The sequence below is a fragment of the Nerophis ophidion genome, linkage group LG02 (assembly GCF_033978795.1).
Source record: "Nerophis ophidion isolate RoL-2023_Sa linkage group LG02, RoL_Noph_v1.0, whole genome shotgun sequence".
Taxonomy (NCBI): Eukaryota; Metazoa; Chordata; class Actinopteri; order Syngnathiformes; family Syngnathidae; genus Nerophis; species Nerophis ophidion.
Window position 1 is genome coordinate 78,001,197 of NC_084612.1, and position 14,612 is coordinate 78,015,808.

Genomic DNA, 14,612 nt, shown 5'->3' on the forward strand with positions numbered 1-14,612 from the left:
TCTCCCATTACCTGTGTCACTTTATGTTCCGCCCCCATTACATCTCCCTCACTGGCCATGTGTTCCAGCAGGTTTTGGATGAAGATCCGACAAATGGTTTTAATTTGAGCGTCACGTTTGACATTGTCTTCAAATCCAGCGGCGAGCTTCAGGCTGGGAGCTCCGTTGCAGACATGGCGGGCTTGGACCCCTTTGGGCTCCGTGGCGGTGAGCTAGCTTATGGACATCCATTTGCAAGCGTGAAAACCGTATCCGTGCTCGCCGGATTACGCCGGATTACATCTCGCCACATTCAGCCCTCTCGCTGAAGCCAACACGGGACCTGCGGAGGATTCTGTGAAGCTGGCAGAAGTCCAGGCCTTCTTCTCTCACCTATTGATTTGCTGACACATGACGGATGTCACAGGCTTCCTCTGTCAGAGAGCCCATTAAAACCAAAGCTCCATGATTGAACTCTGGAAATAAGCATCCCGCCTCTGACGTTTGGACTCTTCCTTTCCCCCAACCAGGATGGACCACAGACCGAGGAACGTGCCTCACTAAGCCCTCCTCGCGCCTGTGATCTCCTTTCACTTAATCACGCCGTCGTCTCGGCGCTGCACGACTCCTCCGCAGTCCAATCTACCTCCAGAATTGAATCAGGCACTTGTCGCAGTGTCTGCGGTGTCCAGGGAGCTGGGACAGGTGTCGCAGTCCGCTGCCGTAGGGGCGGGAGACGCCGGCGCAGCGCTGAGAATCGATGCGGAGTTTCAGGTCTAATAAGCAACCTGCCTTCCTGTTGACCCAGCAAAGGGCAACATATCGCTGAATAACACTTTCTCAGAAAGGCGAGTAATGATGACGATCGATGTGCGCAGCAGACTTCTTTTACTTCTACCTCGGCAGTTTGGAACCAACACAGTCTCTCTGTGACCTGGAGTCCCACACATTGTTGTCTCCGAGTCCTCAGTGTGTTTGCTTCCCTTCAACACATTCCACATGGCAGCTTGTTGGAATTCCAGTTTGCTCCAAGTCCAGTCGTTGTTTTGCACAGCGAAGGTCTTGCACCTCTCATTGACCATTCCTGCCATCACTCGCTCTATGAACAGTTAACTGAAGACATTTCCTTCAAATAAGACAGACTTTTTTTTTAAATATATTAAATCAGAGCTACCAACTGCTGCTTATTGTAAAATGTAAGACAGCCTGCACTATAAAATAAATAACTGGAGTTGGTTTATTGATATTCTGCACCATGAAGCCTCTGTAAATCAAAGTACTTCAATATACTGGGAGTGCAAGTACATGCAGGAATCATGTTGAATTAATAAAACACTTTGGAATAAGCTGAAAAAAGCAATGCGACGATACAGGGTGCAGATTGTCTCTAATGCTCCTAGCCTAATGCTAACGTATAATGAAGCAGCTCATTGACAGGCTAACGGAAATTAGCCGAGCCAATTGCAGGGCACGCAAACACTTATTCACTTGCAGTTATGCCTTTTTTTACAATTTACAGCAGGGGTGTCCAAACTTTTTGACTTGGCTAAAAAAATTGGTCGGGGCCGAAAGCCGACTGCATGTAAAGTATGTATGTATATATATATATATATATATATATATATATATATATATGTATATATGTATGTATATATATGCATATGTATATGTATATATATATATATATGTATGTATATATATATATATATATGTATATATATACATGTACTGTATATATATGTATGTATGTATATATATATGTATATGTATATATATACATGTACTGTATATATATGTATGTGTATATATATGTATGTGTATCCATAAATATAATATATATATGTATATGTACAGTATATATATGTATGTATGTATATATATGTATATATATATATATATATATATGTATGTATGTATATATATGTGTATGTGTGTGTGTGTGTGTGTGTGTGTGTGTGTGTGTGTGTAAAAGGAGTCATCACACTACAAAAGTTTGGAAATAAACAGGAATTCCTGTAAATGTGTTGAACGTAGAAGTAAAGTTGTTTGATTTTCCAGGATGAGTTGATATTGAAAGGGGAATGGTTTTAATCAGTTGAAAAATGTGGGAATTGTGGAAGTTTAAAAAACGGACAAATCATTTGTCCAAATCAAATGTCCCTAAAAACTGGAAAATCTTGGAAAACTGGGATTGTTTACTATTATTGAAGGACAACGCATTATTCATGAAGCTTGAAAAATGGCCAATTCATTTTAAATCGGAAACATTTCCTGGAGATCTGGGAATTTTCGTAATTTGTCAAAGGAAAGCCCGCCATTCCCGATTATGCTGAACAGTTTGAAGTTGGAACACTTTGAATCGGGTGAAACGTGTGGAAGGTAGAGCGCGACAAAATCTGGAGAATAATAATAATAATAATAATAAATTAATTTTGGTGTAAAAAAATCATATGTACAACTATTAGTAATTGTGAAAAATGAAGAGACTTTTAATAAACTATACATTGTGTTAAACTGAAGATGGTGTTTATCTTATACTTTCTGCTTTAAAAAAAAAATGCAACTGTGAGCAAATTGTAAATATTTTCACCACTCTTAAATATTTTCTAGGTAAATCCCTCCTGGGTCCTCCGCGGCTTTACCAGGAACTGCAGGAGCTCCAGCATGACCTTTGTGTGGTGGAAGATGTAACGCTCCTGGTGGGAACTCTGCAGGGGACCTACCAGGTACATCCTCTGCCATCATCCTCCACTTCACAGATGTGTGCCCCCCCCCCCAACATCTTTTACTACAACACTTTTTTAGTGGATACTGTAAATGTGGCAGCAAATATTTGGGATGTTTACATTTTACTACCACTACTAAAATGTATTTCCATACTTTTCAGTACACAGGACCTCAAAAAATGTGGTTATTGGCTTTATTTTGACCCCAAAAAATCTCGCGACGCGTTAAATGTACGTTTATTTTTGCAATTGAAGAACAATTCCTGCATTAAATAAGTTTGCAACATATCGTGTTATTTCCCGATGTATATTTTTGCCAAAAATTATGAGGGACAAGCAGTAGAAAATGCATAATCAACCCATTTGTTTATTTGCTGTTAATATCTGCTTATTTTCTGCTTTAACATGTTTTATCTACACTTCTGTGCAAAAGTAATAATCACTTATTCTTCTCTTCTTTGATACTTGACATTAGTTTTGGATGATACCACACATTTTAAAGGTAGTTACAGGATCATACGTTAGTTATTCTTCAAGTATTTCCTAGGTTTATAAACAATAAAATATGACAAAAGATTTTGGGATCATTTGAGATATCAGTCTTATCGTTGTAGTATCGATTTATGTACGGCACTTGTACTTGTTGGTATCGTTACAGTCGGTATTTGTATCGAGCCGCCCATTTGTTTACTTAGTTTTTTGCTGCAGCTGTTACAAATATTGTATAATATTGTACATGGTAATTTTGATTTTTTTATATATATTGTATACATTATATGAAAATATATTATGTATATATTCCTTTCATCCTTTTCCTACCGCTTGTCCCTTTTGGGGTCGCGGGGGGTGCCGGAGCCTATCTCAGCTGCATTCGGGCATGTATGTATAATATGTAAACATTACATATATGTTATACTTGATATTGCTACTATGTTCCATTTTAGTCTACTTAATACCTGAATTATTCTTTCCATCCTTTGAAACTAAACTACTGTGTGGAACAATTTCCCTTGTGGATCAATAGTTTGTCTAAGTCTTGTCCAAGTCCAATTGAGGAGCGCATGTTCAGCTATTCCTCGTCCTGCAGTGATAATGGTACTTGTCAGAAATGTCCTTTGAGCTGATGTTTAGTGATTTAGAAGTAACCGCGAGCTAGCTAGCGCTGTTTCATAGCTTCACCTTTGTCGTCAGTCTTAAAGGCAAAATGCGTCCATTCTCCCTCTCCTGTCTGCTTCTGCTTGTAAGTGCTCCGTGTGGCTTGACTCACATTTATTACTCCGTCATGTCCATAAATAAAAAACGTGTAGGAAAATACCTGAGCGGCGTCGCCATTACTCAAAATGTTGCATTCCCGCGTGACAAAGGTGGCACTAAGATGATCAGACAATCACTTGTCACATTGGTTATGCTGCAAAGCAAAGTTTGCCGCTCCCCGCGGCGTTCAAATCAGGACACTTCCCAGTAGTCTGCCACTGCGAAGGCGGTAGGAGTGTTATTTACGCACAGCAGGGGTGGCGTGCTTGGATGGTGGAGATGGGGGGGGGCGGGGGGGGGGTACTCAACAATCACAGAAGAGCCTCTTAGGGTAATGGTGCCACCTCTGCCCTCCTGTGCTAATAGAGGAACATGAACATGTCCCCGTGGTAACATGGCTGCACGCCAGCCAGCAAATAGAGAAAATACAAAGCTGGTGGTGTGTGACTGGAGACAGAATGCTTTTAATGTGAAATGTTTTTTTTTATTTTATAATGAATGCATGCAGGAAGTGGACCTCCACACTGACCTCAGCTCTGGATGTTCTTTCAGCCTTTTATTACCAAATGAAAACACATTTACACAAATGACTGGCAATTAGTTAAAGATATGGCAGCACGGTGGAACAGGGGTTAGTGCATGGGCCTCACAATACAAAGGTCCTAAATTCAATCCTGGGCTCGGGATCTTTTTTGTGTGGAGTTTGCATGTCCTCCCCGTGACTGCTTTGTTCCCTCCGGATATGCCCCTCCCACCTCCAAAGACATGCACCTGGGGATAGGCCCCTCCCACCTCCAAAGACATGCACCTGGGGATAGGCCCCTCCCACCTCCAAAGACTTGCACCTGGGGATAGGCCCCTCCCACCTCCAAAGACATGCACCTGAGGATAGGCCCCTCCCACCTCCAAAGACATGCACCTGAGGATAGTCCCCTCCCACCTCCAAAGACATGCACCTGGGGATAGGCCCCTCCCACCTCCAAAGACATGCACCTGGGGATAGGCCCCTCCCACCTCCAAAGACATGCACCTGGGGATAGGCCCCTCCCACCTCCAAAAGACATGCACCTGGGGATAGGTCACTCCCACCTCCAAAGACATGCACCTGGGGATAGGCCCCTCCCACCTCCAAAGACATGCACCTGAGGATAGGCCCCTCCCACCTCCAAAAACATGCACCTGAGGATAGGCCCCTCCCACCTCCAAAAACATGCACCTGGGGATAGGCCCCTCCCACCTCCAAAAGACATGCACCTGGGGATAGGCCCCTCCCACCTCCAAAGACATGCACCTGAGGATAGGCCCCCTCCCACCTCCAAAGACATGCACCTGAGGATAGGCCCCTCCCACCTCCAAAGACATGCACCTGGGGATAGGCCCCTCCCACCTCCAAAGACATGCACCTGGGGATAGGCCCCTCCCACCTCCAAAAACATGCACCTGGGGATAGGCCCCTCCCACCTCCAAAGACATGCACCTGGGGATAGGCCCCTCCCACCTCCAAAGACATGCACCTGGGGATAGGCCCCTCCCACCTCCAAAGACATGCACCTGGGGATAGGTTGATCGGCAACACTAAATGGTCCCTAGTGTGTGAATGTGAGTGTGAATGGTGTCGGTCTATCCATGTTGGCCCTGTGATGAGGTGGTGACTTGTCCAGGGTGTACGCCGCCTTCCACCCGAATGCAGCTGAGACAGGCTCCCGCGACCGCAAAAGGGACAAGCGGTAGAAAATGGATGGATGGACAGTTAAAGATAGACCGCATTTCTCTGACCATTAGCGCGATAAAGGAGTCATATTATTATGATATTTTTGTTCTACACTTAAGACTTCCTTGTGGTCTACAGAACTTGTGATGGTGGTTCTTTACTCAACATGTTGCATTGATGGTGTTTTACACATCATGTACAAGTTGCGTTGTGTGCCTCCACTTTGACAGCGCCTTTTCCCCGCCATCTTTGTTTTATCGCTAGTTTTTAGCGCTTCCATAGCGAATCTACTGCCAGATATCAGTGAGAAGTGTACGCTACTATATATTAGAAATGGCATCAGCGCAGGATGAATGTCCCACAACAAGAGCACGCACATTTTCAGGACTTATGCAGATCCCAAATACACATCAGCAGGTACCAATAGGTAAGAAAAGTTGGTTTTGTTTAATTTTGCGAAACAAAACAGAAGATAATGTCTCCTAATAAGTACCATTTTGGGGTCCTTTTGCACACACCATAAAAAAGGCGTATGTTGAAGCACAGTACGTCTGACTATGGCGGGGTAGGTACTATTTTTGGAGGTGGTATAGTACCGAATATGATTAATTAGTACCGCAGCACTGGACTAGTACTGGTATACCATACAACTCTAGCAGCAGTTATATTAGAATTGTTACAAAACTTCTTTTCTGCTCCTCATTTGCAATGCTTTGATATATATTTTTTTAACGTCCTTTTCTGTTGTCCCAAATAAAACAAACAACATTTTTTGGGTTGTTTGAACGTGTTTCCTCTGCCTCTCCATCAAAGAACCTGAACACCACAGTGGCCCAGGACTGGTGCTTGGCTCTGCAGAGGTTCATCCGTATCAAAGAGGAGCAGATCCAGAGTGCCAACAAATGCCGCTTACGCCTGCAGGTGCCCGGCAGACCTGACAAGTACGTACAATCACCAACGCTGCTTTGTTCTCGCCTCAAAGCTTCTTCTTCTTCTTATTCTTCTTGTTGTTGTTGTTGTTGTTGCTGCTTTCAACAATCCCCAACAGTTTTTAGTTTTTTGCAGGAAGTGGTTTCTAAATCAGTATCCGCTGGGCGAGCGCATACTTGAAATTAGAGGGGAAGTAAACAACAACTGTGATTATGAATTTGTGAATTATTTGTGAATGATTATGCAGGTGTTGCATAGGTGACATACCGTATTTCCTTGAGTATATAGTATGCACCTGCCTTGAATTGCCGCCGGGTCAAACTCGCTTCGCAAAATAATTAGCGCATGCTTAGCAGTACCGCCGGCTCAGGATTAACGCCGGGTCAAACTCCTTTTGCAAAATATTATTTTTATTAGCGCATGTCTAGAATTTCCGCAGGGTCAAACTCGTCACGTCACGAGTGACACTTCACCTGTCATCATTTTCAAAATGGAGGAGGCTGATTTCAATCATTTGAAATCGCATAAAGGGAAGAAGATTAAGAGCTATTCAGTAGGATTTAAGGTCCAAGCTATTGAATATGCTAAAAAGAACAGTAAGCAGCTATGTTTTATTAATATACCGTAGCTGCGTGTGTCAAATATGAGTCATTAAATGACTCCCGCCTCCTGGTGGTAGAGGGCGCTAGTGATCCTTCTTGCGACTACTCGGCTGCAGAAGAAGTGACAACAAGCAGCAAGAGTGAGCAGCGTGTGTTTATTTTTTCTTCTCGCTTGCACTTTTAACATGGAGGATTACATATCTAAAATAATACAGTTTTCTAAACTGGACTTTCAATCGAAGCAGGAGGTAATAAAGGAAGATCTTCATCGAGATAGAGAAACTTTTAAAGCTGAAGAAAGATAAGGAAGACTTCTATAAACAAGTTATCGATGCTTTTGATCAGAAGGAGCTGCGCATGGACTTCATTTATAAGTAAAGGTAAGACCATAATAACGTTTTTTTTATTAAATGTGCTTTTCATGATGGTATCCTTACATCACACTCAAATTTATAAGCGCAGGTCTAAATTTACCACATGCCTTTGGTAAGTGCGAGGTGAGAAGTGAGAAGAGGTTTTAGAATAATTAGCGCCCCGGGCACTTCAAGGAAATACGTTACATCAAACAAACCTCTAAAGAAGTGATCACTGCAAACTTATGCATTCTTCCACTCTGCTCCCTTGGATTGGAGTTTCAGCGACTTTTCTCGTCTTCTTTCGTAAAATCTTGACATCTTTCGCCCTTGATTACCTCTCGGGGAACTCTGGTGAAACGTTTATCGTTTTTTGCGATCTGAACAGTTCCAACAAGCTAAAACGACACAGGTGTAGGACATTTTTCTTGGAGAAAGGCAAACTGCTGCCCAGAAGGCTATGACAACAGATGCTCGCCGGCCCCCCCGCTTCCAGCCTGGCATATTTAACGAGCCAGGTGAAAACAAGCTATTAAGCACAAACTGTGGTAACAACTCTGGTGTCCTGTTTGCTCCACTAAACAGATGAACTAACCCTCTCATTTCACTTCCAATGCAACTCATTTCTACATCAAAGTGCGATGAGTTTGCAATCTTCTTTCATGATAAAGTTCAAGGCATTCCAAATGTAATATTTTCCTGGAAAATTAATAGCTCCTCTGCAGCCAGGGAGTCCAGTGGAGCTGTCACTGACTAAGCATCATCCACAGTCTGAGGCCATCAACACGCTGCCTTGATGCACGTCCCAATACATTTCTAAAGGCTCTTTGTTTACTGCAATTTGCTCATTGAGTTAAAGGAAAATTTGCACTTTTTATGGTAGTCATCTTTGTAGCCTTTAAAACTTCAAAAACAACTTTAAAACCCTCCATTAATGTTTTATATACACACTGCAAGTATATATATAATGTAGTAACAGACACCTCATAACAATATGTAATATGTACAATATACAATCTGCAAGTATATGTATATATATATATATATATATATATATATATATATATATATATATACATATCATGTAGTAACAGACATCTTCATAACAATATGTACAATGTACACTCTGCAAGTATATATATATATATATATATATATATATATATATATATATATATATATATATATATATATATATATATAATGTAGTAACTGACACCTTCATAACAATTTGTAATATGTACAATATACACACTGCAAGTATGTATATGTATATATATATATATATGTATGTATACATATATATATATATATACATACATATATATAAAATGCAGTAACAAACACATTCATTGCAATATGTACAGTATTTACCGTATTTTGGTCATTTTAATCATTGCCGGAACTAATTCTTTGGCGCATTTATTTCCGTTTCCATTGCTGCGCACTTCATATTTCTGGAAACAAACACGAAGTGTGTTCTGATCTTGGCAGATTTCCTAACAAAAAAAAAAAAAAAAATGCGACTATTTTTGGACAAATGAAGATTCGTAACCTTAGTACAAGCGGTAAAAAATGGATGAATCGATCTTTTTGAAGCTGAATATATGGAGGAAGAAATACTGCTTCTATAAGTGAGCACAAAGGAAGAGTGAGACGTTGTAGCAGACAGAAGCCGAGAGAGTGAGGTGAAAGTGACTGGAAGCTGCAAAATGTGGAATTTAAAGCCATGCTATTTCAACATAAATGGAGTGCTTGCCCAAATAAACCGGTAAAAACGTATAATGCCAGCTGGACCCAACACACAAGTCTCCATGGAGTGAGTCATTATAATATTGATCATGATACATGAAGCACGTAACTACAGTACATACACTGTCTGGCTAGCTGTGTACAAACAAAACATGAAATCATACTTTACAGATAATATATGATTGTTCATTTTTTCACTCGGTACAGATTGCTGTTCTATCACAGTGTTGTGCATTACAAACTCAAACGTGTTTTGTGTTGACTTACAAGCTAGCTTTTCTTGCCGTAGTTAGCTTTTACAACTAATACCATAGCACGCCTAGAAAAAGGGTTCCTCAGTGTTTGCTCTTACAATAACAATGTTGCTACAGTTTGTTATTATACAGCTCACACAACTTAAATGAAGTATTGTTGACGGTTTTTAAAGTGATTTAGAGGTAGAATTGATTGGTAACATTAGCTGCATTGCTGGCCGCCAAAAACAAGCCATTTTTTACATGTTAGAATGCAAAAAGAAACAAAAAAAATCTTGTTAAGGCTGCAGTTAAACACACTCGTACACTTGCTTCGCGTTACAGTGGAAAGAGTACTTTTTTTCCCGGAGAAGTAAAAGACGCACACAAGGTGATAGAAGAATTCTGCATGTGTGATCGCCATCTGATTGCGATGGGACCTCCGTGTCAGCTGGCTCCGCCCCCTGGTGACGGAGGTGGGCGGTGCTCCCTCAGGTGCAGCATGAGCAGCTCGTGTAGCATCAGGCGCTCGCTTTCTTCCCACAAACTCCCTGTCTTGTCACTTTCCCTTACTTGTGTTGCATCTCAAACAACAAAAGAAGTTGGCGAGGGACAAGCCCGAGGACCCCCTGCACAGAGGCGGCCCCTACCTGTCTGCCCGCCAGCGCTGCTCTGTAGTCAGGCGGCACGTCGCCAGCTGCGCACTGCAAACAGAGCGAGTACGTGGGAAGCATCCTGGCAGACTTCATTAGCATCCTCCTCTACAGTGGCCACTTCAAATGTCACACTTCAAGTCCACGCACACGCTTCCCCTTCTAATGGCGGACCGTTCAGACTTTATCAATGCGGAGAGCGTCTCCCAAACAATCCCCTGGCCCTGGAGGGTCCTTGGGATCTTATCTCGGTGACCGGCACTTTTCACCGTGACTCCCTTGTGAGTGGAGAGGTGTGGAAGAATAAATGGACTCCCACTCCAGGACTCCCAAGTTACAGCTGCTATTAGCAGTCGACTAAACTTGTTAATTGAGGCACAACATCGCCTTAATGCGGCGCTTCTCCGTTGGTTTCAGTTCTGTATTAACACTAAATATGCTGCTACTGTTAGGTTTAAGCACCGAACTATCTATTAAACAGAACAAGAAGCAAGGAATCAGGCAGCGACAGAGTTCAATTTTGCTCATGAGGAGAATGCATGGAGCTGCACTCTCAGTTACAGTCCCGCCCTACACTCTGAGGAACAGCCCACGCGCTCCTCTATTTATTCAGTTTAGGAGTTCCTTAGTTACATGCGGAGGCTGCTTCTAAAGGGAGGGGTCACACTTTATGCGAGCAGTTCCGGTGCGCACAATACGTGGTTATTCTGAACGGAAATGGTCTGGGGGGCGTTGTGATTAAGCCTTGTCTCTGCTTTGTCTGCCTGCTGTTGATATGACTTATGTTTGTTGAGGTGCTGGTTTGTTCTTGGCTGTTAGCAAGCTGAAAGACAGAAAACATCTGAGCAACGGCCTTTAAGCGTAAGAGTTGTGTGATAACTTCTATATCATTATTCTAACAAACAGTTACGCTATCGACACCTTACGGCGCCCCGAACCCGCCCGCGGGGGGGCTCCCCCGCTATTTTCTAAGGGACGGACTCGTTAATTGAGGCACGGTGCTTTTCCATTATTTTCAGTTCTGTATTAACACTAAATATGCTGCTACTGTCAGGTTTAAGCACCGAACTATCTATTAAACAGAACAAGAAGCAAGGAATCAGTCAGAGACGGAGTTCAATTTTGCTCATGAGGAGAACGCTGTTACAGTCCCGCCCTACACTCTGAGGAACAGCCCACGCGCTCCTCTATTTATTCAGTTTAGGAGTTCCCTAGTTACATGCTGAGGCTGCTTCTAAAGGGAGGGGTCACACTTTATGCGAGCAGATCCAGTGCGCACAATACGTGGTTATTCAGGACAGAAATGTGCTGGGAGGCGTTGTGATTGCGCCTTGTCTCTGCTTTGTGTGCCTGCTGTTGATATGACTTATGTTTGTTGAGGTGCTGGTTTGTCCTTTGAACATCTGCGGCGAGGCCACTCCTCACATGCAGTGGAAGATAACAAGTTGTGTGCCTTTGCGCGAGAAGAAAAAGTACAGCTTGAGCACAATAGATAATAACTAGAGCAACGGCCTTTAAGCATAAGACTTGTGTGATAACTTATATATCATTATTCTAACAAACAGTTACGCTATCGACACCTTACGGCGCCCCGAACCCGCCCGCGGGGGGGCTACTCCCACTCTTTTCTAGGGGATGGACTCGTTGATTGAGGCACAATTATGACATGCAATATGTCAGTGTCCTCACATTATTATTATTTCCTATTTTCAAATATGAGTAAACAATACTATACATGTTTAATTATTTTCATAAATGTATATCCTATTCTGGCACGGCATAGCTCGGTTGGTAGAGTGGCCGTGCCAGCAACTTGAGGGTTGCAGGTTCAATTCCCACTTCTGTCATCCTAGTCACTGCCGTTGTGTCCTTGGGCAAGACACTTTACCCACCTGCTCCCAGTGCCACCCACACTGCTTTAAATGTAACTTAGATATTGGGTTTCACTATGTAAAAAGTGCTTTGAGTCACTTGAGAAAAGCGCTATATAAATATAATTCACTTCACGACATTGCCTTAATGCGGCGCTTCTCCATTGTTTCCAGTTCTGTATTAACACTAAATATGCTGCTGCTGGTGTACACCGCCTTCTGCCTTAATGTAGTTGTGATAGGCGCCAGCGACCCCAAGAAAAAAAAGTACAGATTTCAGGCATGTGATTTTTCCGTCTAAAGTCGGAATTCCGTCTTTTTTAATCTTGGGGGGGGGAAAAAAAATGATCTTCCGTTTTTCCGTTTTTTTTCCGACCCTAAGTTGATTGGTGGATATGTTCCTTGTGACCAATCAGGACATCTGTTATGAATGATGATGTCATCACCGCCATTTTCCAAATGTAAACAATGTCGGTTCTCGAGAGGATGGACGCTTCAAGAGTATAAGAAATTGATAAACATGTCAAAAATAAGTGTCGATGGGACTGGATGGAAAGGGAAATCACTGATACTGTTGGGAAGAAGGAAGTTACCACTTTGTTCGGCGAATTTATTCGGAAAAGTTTAGTGCACCTGGTGTCATGATAATATTGACTATGGATCACGAGGTTTCAAGGCTTTGGAAGTACATGCGAAACCCCAAAAACTTATGAAACAACTTGAAGCAAGAAAAACAAACTTTTCACTAGCTGCTACTTTTGGATGTCAGCTGAAAGTGAGCAAACCTTACAGACTTCATCCTTAGTTTCCATCGACAACTGCCGTCGACATGGAGAGGAAAGATCCACCCAAACAAGCCACTTCAGTTGCAGACAGGCTAGTTAATAATGAGGTAAGCTACAAAATATATTTGCTTGCGAAATACGCATGTTTGTTTTAAATATTAATCAATTATTGCTTTGCGAAATATAAATGGCTTTTTCTAAAAATAAAAAGCCTTGTGAAAATATATTATGAAATTACAGAAATTCAAAGAGTCGCATTATTGATTCCAGTTAACAATTTATTTAAAATACATTTGCATATAATACTATTTTGTAATATTAAGTTCTTATGTAGTCTCTTGAAACTATAATGTCAGTGGTGTAACAACCTTGAAGGTAAATATTTCCACACTTGTTTCATGCAACATGTCAGTGTCCTCACATTATTATTATTTCCTATTTTCAAATATGAGTAAACAATACTAAACATGTTTAATTATTTTCATAAATGTATATCCTAATTTGGCGAAAAGAATGAAATGTTTACATTTGGTATTTTAATTTGGAAGGAAAGCTCATGTTCGGGCTCTCTGAGCAAGTAAATGTGTGAAGTGAAGTAATGTGGTGATACTGTAAATAAAGTGTAGATAATAACACTGATCAATGTGACAGCTGTGGATGTGAGATGAACACAAGATGTAAATATTAGTGACTAAATACTGTTGGGACTGAACCATATAGTGAAGTGAATTATATTTATATAGCGCTTTTCTCTAGTGACTGAAAGCGCTTTACATAGTGAAACCCAATATCTAAGTTACATTTAAAGCAGTGTGGGAGCAGGTGGGTAAAGTGTCTTGCCCAAGGACACAACGGCAGTGATTAGGCTGGCGGAAGCGGGAATCGAACCTGCAACCCTCAAGTTGCTGGCACGGCCACTCTACCAACCGAGCTATGCCCCCATATACAATAATTCATTAGGGTAATTGGGGTATGTATGTTCTATTAATGATGTTTCCATGTCTTTAAACACTAAAATATTTTCTTCAAATGGTGCTGTCTTTGTTAATTTTAGCATGTTGAATGGGTGAAAAACCAGGAGCTTCAGGGGGCGTTGTCCCCCTTTGTCCCCCCACCAGGGCACCTCGTCCACCAGACCCCCGGAAATTTTTTCAGTCTTTTTCATTGTCGTCAAATCACATACCTGAGCTTTAGCACAATAGATAATAACTAGAGCAACAGTCTTTAAGCATAAGACTTGTGTGATAACTTATATATCATTATTCTAACAAACAGTTACGCTATCAACACCTTACATCGCCCCGGGGAAGGAGGAGGGGGAGGGGGGGGCTCCTCTCACTATTTTCTAGGGGACGGACTTTTTTCCACGCTATTACCTCTCTGGCCTCTTTCGTCAGGGACATCGAGGGACAGACGTAGTGTCTTTTCCTTGGCTGTAATAAAGTTCCTCCATGACATCTTCTGCGCTGTCATCACAATCAAAGACTTGCTGCGGAACAAATCCCCTTTTGCTGATTAAAATCCTTCAACTGAAGGTGCCGCAATTTCGGAGTTTAACTAACTAAAACGCTAGCTCAAAGTGGTTGCCCAGCAACAAGAGACTGTGCAACACGTGTTTAGTCACCATCTGACGTCTACATCGTTTATACACACTTTTATCATTTGCACACCCACCTAATATGTTCATTGATTTTATTGATGATATATTTGATTATAAATACATCTAAAGTCAGTCAGTCTAAAGTCTAACATAGTGTTGATAA

At 41.9% G+C, this 14,612-nt stretch overlaps 1 protein-coding gene across 4 annotated transcripts in view; it reads left to right on the plus strand.

Annotated features, from left to right (window-relative positions):
* arhgef10la (Rho guanine nucleotide exchange factor (GEF) 10-like a) overlaps nt 1-14,612 on the plus strand; it is a 254,732-nt gene that overhangs the window by 107,069 nt on the left and 133,051 nt on the right. For all 4 annotated transcript variants that reach the window (XM_061892200.1, XM_061892202.1, XM_061892203.1 and 1 more), the window contains 2 exons: nt 2,590-2,705; nt 6,484-6,611. In XM_061892200.1, the coding sequence (XP_061748184.1) occupies nt 2,590-2,705; nt 6,484-6,611 (244 nt within the window). The remainder of the gene's footprint in view (nt 1-2,589; nt 2,706-6,483; nt 6,612-14,612) is intronic.